General features: G+C 49.5%; 1 protein-coding gene across 1 annotated transcript in view; it reads right to left on the bottom strand.

Annotated features, from left to right (window-relative positions):
- Positions 1-1725, bottom strand: part of GIMAP8 (GTPase, IMAP family member 8) — a 27225-nt gene extending 25500 nt beyond the window's left edge. Inside the window, exon 1 of the mRNA XM_012806477.2 lies at positions 1577-1725. Within this exon, the coding sequence (XP_012661931.2) occupies positions 1577-1644 (68 nt within the window). The 5' untranslated portion in view covers positions 1645-1725. The remainder of the gene's footprint in view (positions 1-1576) is intronic.
- Positions 1726-4327: the final 2602 nt, after the last annotated feature.

The following is a 4327-nucleotide window of genomic DNA, read 5'->3' as shown; positions in this document are numbered from 1 at the left end:
ACACTGTACCCCCAAAGTGCATCAATGTACACAGTTACCATTCAATAAAAAAAAAAAAAAAAAGAATTCCTGAATACTGAAACTCTGAATGCTGTTGCATTGTATTAATACCTTGGTTTGCGATAAACTGACATCATTATAGTATTCAGCCTTTCCTCCACTCTTTTTCTAAACCAGGTTTAAATAAGTTCTAATGTCAATGATGATTTCTTTGTGACCCATAAAATAGGAGAAGTGATGACTAAATTTCAAAATGCATTGAGAAGTTGGCACCTTTTTATTTATTTCAAATGTCAAACCACGACAAGAGAACAATGTCTATGTAAAGTATGTGTTATTGGTTGAGATTTATTTGTTGGCCCAACAGTCTATTTTAATGTTCATGTGGGCTTGAAAAGAATGTGCAGCCTGGTACTGTGGTGCTTATACCATCAGGGAACCCCACCTCATCTCTGCTACCTTAGCTGTGGTCCCAGATCACTAGTGAGTAAACACCCAGCTGAAGGAAGCAGAGAGCTCCTGCAGGACTGAAGGAGAAAGAAATGTATTTCCCAGTTAAGCAGCATTGTTTTATGTGGTTTTCCAGCACCGTGTGACTAAATCCGAGTCTTTGCCAGACTTCTACCTGCAGCACCATGTTGAATCAGGACTCACACACTAGCACACACATACTCTTACCATACATATAATTGTCCAACCTGTACCATTTCCTCCTAAGCACACAGAAAATGCATTTAAAGACAAAAAGGAACCCAAACTTGCCCTTCCCTCACTCTCTCCTTTACTGGCCCACATTTCCTTCTGATCACGTCTCCCAGGCCACTCTGGAGATCCTGGCAGAGCAACTGAGAGAAAAAAGGAGAGCTTTCTCCCCAGAAGTCAGCGAAGACCTACAGGCAGCCTCCACCCTCTTCTCAGGAAACAGCCCAAGCAGGAAGTGGATTCAGGCCTCCTGGCACAGCTGCCAATGACAGCAGGGACTCATCCCACATCTAGGGGCCATTCCCACTCACAGAAAAGTGGTCAGAGAAGCTTCCAGAGCCCAGCATGGGGAGGGCTTTAGCTGCAGTTCAGCAGGTGAGTCAGAAAGAGGAAGGGAAGGGTTAACATGAGGGCCAGGTTGGCGTAAATGTAGGTGAAGTCAGAAGTATTGTTTGCAGTAAAGCGTTGCCCACCTCCCATGCCCAGTTAACAGAATCCTAACTGCAGAGACTGAGAAGAATTGCAAAAGTGAATGTGGAAAAGCAGCGTGCCTCTGGCGACTCCTCATCCAGCACAGGGCTCCTGGGAAGCCTCCTTCCCACATGCTTTTTCCTCCTTGGGGCCAAGCGCCCCCTCCCTGACACCCTCTCCTAGCACAGCCCCTCCCACAGACATCCCCAGTGAGGTAAGGCTGCTCCACAGCAGGTTGGGGAGATATTTTTGGGACCAAGTGGAAACCTTCCCGGAGCCCTGCAGTCAGAGCAGGCAGGCAGCCCTCTCTCCATGGCTGGGTGGGCTGCCTTCCCTGTGGCAAGCCCACCATCCCCTCACACGTATGCAGCGCACACGTGGAAATACGTCCCGACACACGTACTGCGGTCCGGTCCTCTGGCCTCTCACGGTCTCAGAGCCTCCCAGGCCTATGAGGTCCAGTCTCTTCATGTCTTGGCCTGGTGGAAGCAGCCACTGTGGAGCAGAGGCAAATCCTGGAGAGGGTGAGGGTTAGACAGGGGACAAAAGGGACTGGTCAACTTTCCAGGGCCTGAATCCCGCTGGCAGGAGGATTTCCAAGGCTTTTTGCAGGAGGAGGCACAGATGCAGCCCAAGAGGAAGTTCAGGGCGTGTCAGGCTCTGGGTGAGCAGATCCGGAGCCCTCTGGACTCAGGGAGGAGTCAGCTTCGGGGACACACCCGCATATCTTCCCCGGCCACAGTTTGCCTTTGGAGGTCATGACACAGCAGAAGACTTGAGAGCACAGCTCCTTAGGCCTCTGCAGACTGGGAGGATTGGGGGGTGTCAGTTTCAGCAGGCAGAGGGACCCTGCTTCCAAGAAGGCTGGCTGCTAGCCGAGGGGCTTGGGTGCTGGCAGGAGGGGGACATGCAGGCTGCTTCTTGTCCCCAAGGCAACAGCTGGGAGGGGCCCCTAAAGGGTCTGAGCAAAGTCAGTGGGGGGGGGGCCTCAGAGCAGATGTTTTCTTCTCCCAACTGGTTCCCCCCATCTCTCTCACCCCAGGCCCTTTCCTAAAATTTAAGTAAAAACATGAAGAAATTGCTTGCTCTCTGTTCCAACTCCTCGTCCTCTCCCCTGAAGTGGCCTTTTCAACCCTCTGTAACAAGTCCTCAGTGGCCCACCAGGGAGGGATTCCTTGGGCAAACTCTGAGCCTGGCAGACCTATGCCGTCCTTGGGAGAATGAGTGCTTTTCCCCAGCTTGGCAAATACTACACTTTCATACTTACAAATTCCTCATAAGATGAAACTCTTTTAGTAAGAAATCAGTGTCCCAAAGCCCCAGCTTCTACTCTATAAGGAAGTGGGACACTGAGTGGGACTTTGTTTTTAAGCAGGGTAACAAACACACAGCATTCAATTTACCGTTTTAACTATTTTTCAGCATACAGTTCAGTGGTGTTGAGCAGGTCCACACTGGCATGCAGCAGACCGCAGAGCCTTTCACCGGTAACAGTGAAACTCTAGACGCCTTAGACTCCACTCCCCCAGCCCCGCCCCCTGCCCTGCTGACCGCCTTCCTGCTTCCTGTTTCTATGTTTCTAGGGACTTCAGGTACTCATGAGTGGGCACAGACAGTACCTGCCTTTTGTGACTGCCTTATTTTGCTTAGAAGAATGTCCCCAAGGTCCTTGCATGAACCAGGCCCTTCATCAGGATGCCCCATATGGGATGCCAAGGCTGGAGACGCTAAGCACCTCAGCCACATTGGTTTTCCAAATATCTGAGGTAATCTGAACCTTTCGAGGGGACCCTACAGTAGGGGGAGCAGAGGGGTCTGCTAAGGTATGGGGGTGCATGCTTTAGATATGAAGGCTCTAAAGTAGGCAAAATCATAGGTACTAATTCTCACATGCTGGGCTAGAGGATTCCTTCACCTTGTTATGAACCCAGAGAAAAGCCAAGTTGTGTTGGGATGGCCCAAGAAGGGTTTGGGGGACACACAAAACACACCTTGGTGGAGAAAAGTGACAAAGCCTCTGCCACCTTCCACCCTCTTACCGCCTTAGTAAAGAAGGACCCCACCCTTCCTCAGGCAGTGGGTCAACACACATAAAGCCATAAGACGATAACACAAGAACCTTCATCCAGGTTGGTGCTGTTCTCCCCACTGGGTTACTGCCAGAGCCGGGGGTCCACTTAGGGGCAGAAGTAAGGGCCCAGGAAGAAATCATGTCCCCAAAACAGAGAAGACCACAAACTGAGGAAGAAAAAGCTCACTTCTTCTTAAATGAAATAAAGAATAGGGTCACATGGCTGACTGGACAAGGAACAGCCTGGGACTATAGCACCTTCTGGCTGAGAGGCTGGTGTTCTGTGGGATATGAAGGCATCAATGTGTGGACACTGAGCTGGAGGATTCTAGAGACAGATAGGCAGGAAGTCCGAAGGTTGTGACTGATTCCTGTTTCCCTTGGGTTATTCACGTCAACCCTCCTACAGAAAACAACTAAAATTAAACATGAATATAATATCTCAAAAGCATTTCAGGGGCATTAAGACAATAAGGAATCACCAGGCCAAAGCAAGGATGCCGACAAGTTGGCAAGCACGAGGAAGGACCTTTCCTGGAGGCATTTGACCGTCCTGGAAAATGACTGCCCTTGCTCTGCACTGGGGAGAGGGAAGAGCAGGGCGAAAGTGATACCAGACAAAGTTAAACAGGCAGGAAAGACTTTACTCAAGACTCCTGCAGCAGGGAAGAGAGGCCGGTCTGAACTCAGCTCCACTGTAACGGGAAGTAGAGGGGCCTCTAAGCACTGGAGCAGCTACTAGATAGTCCTGAGGGTGTTAGGGGAGGTGGGTCCCTGGGATGTGTCTGGAGAGGCGACTTATTCCTAAATTTGCTCATGTTTTTCTCTGTGATTAGGCCACTTGTATTTGTTAATTGGTGCAAATCAGGTTCCTACCCTCCATCACAGACAAGAAGGTGGGTCCTTGAGAAAGATGATACCAGGTTGTAAAACTGCCAAGAAGCATTTTAAAAGATTTATATCTCAGGTGGGCAAAGAAAGAATTTATAAGTTTTCTAACATAACTACTCAAAGAAAACAAAGTTCAAGGGCCTATAGTCAGAAAGAAATTTGTCTCACGCGTCATCAGACTAGGGAAACACA

Source organism: Otolemur garnettii, unplaced genomic scaffold (assembly GCF_000181295.1).
Source record: "Otolemur garnettii isolate 467f Iridium unplaced genomic scaffold, OtoGar3 scaffold00053, whole genome shotgun sequence".
Lineage (NCBI taxonomy): Eukaryota > Metazoa > Chordata > Mammalia > Primates > Galagidae > Otolemur > Otolemur garnettii.
Note: the sequence above shows the minus strand (reverse complement) of the source record. Positions and strands in the feature narration are given on the sequence as shown.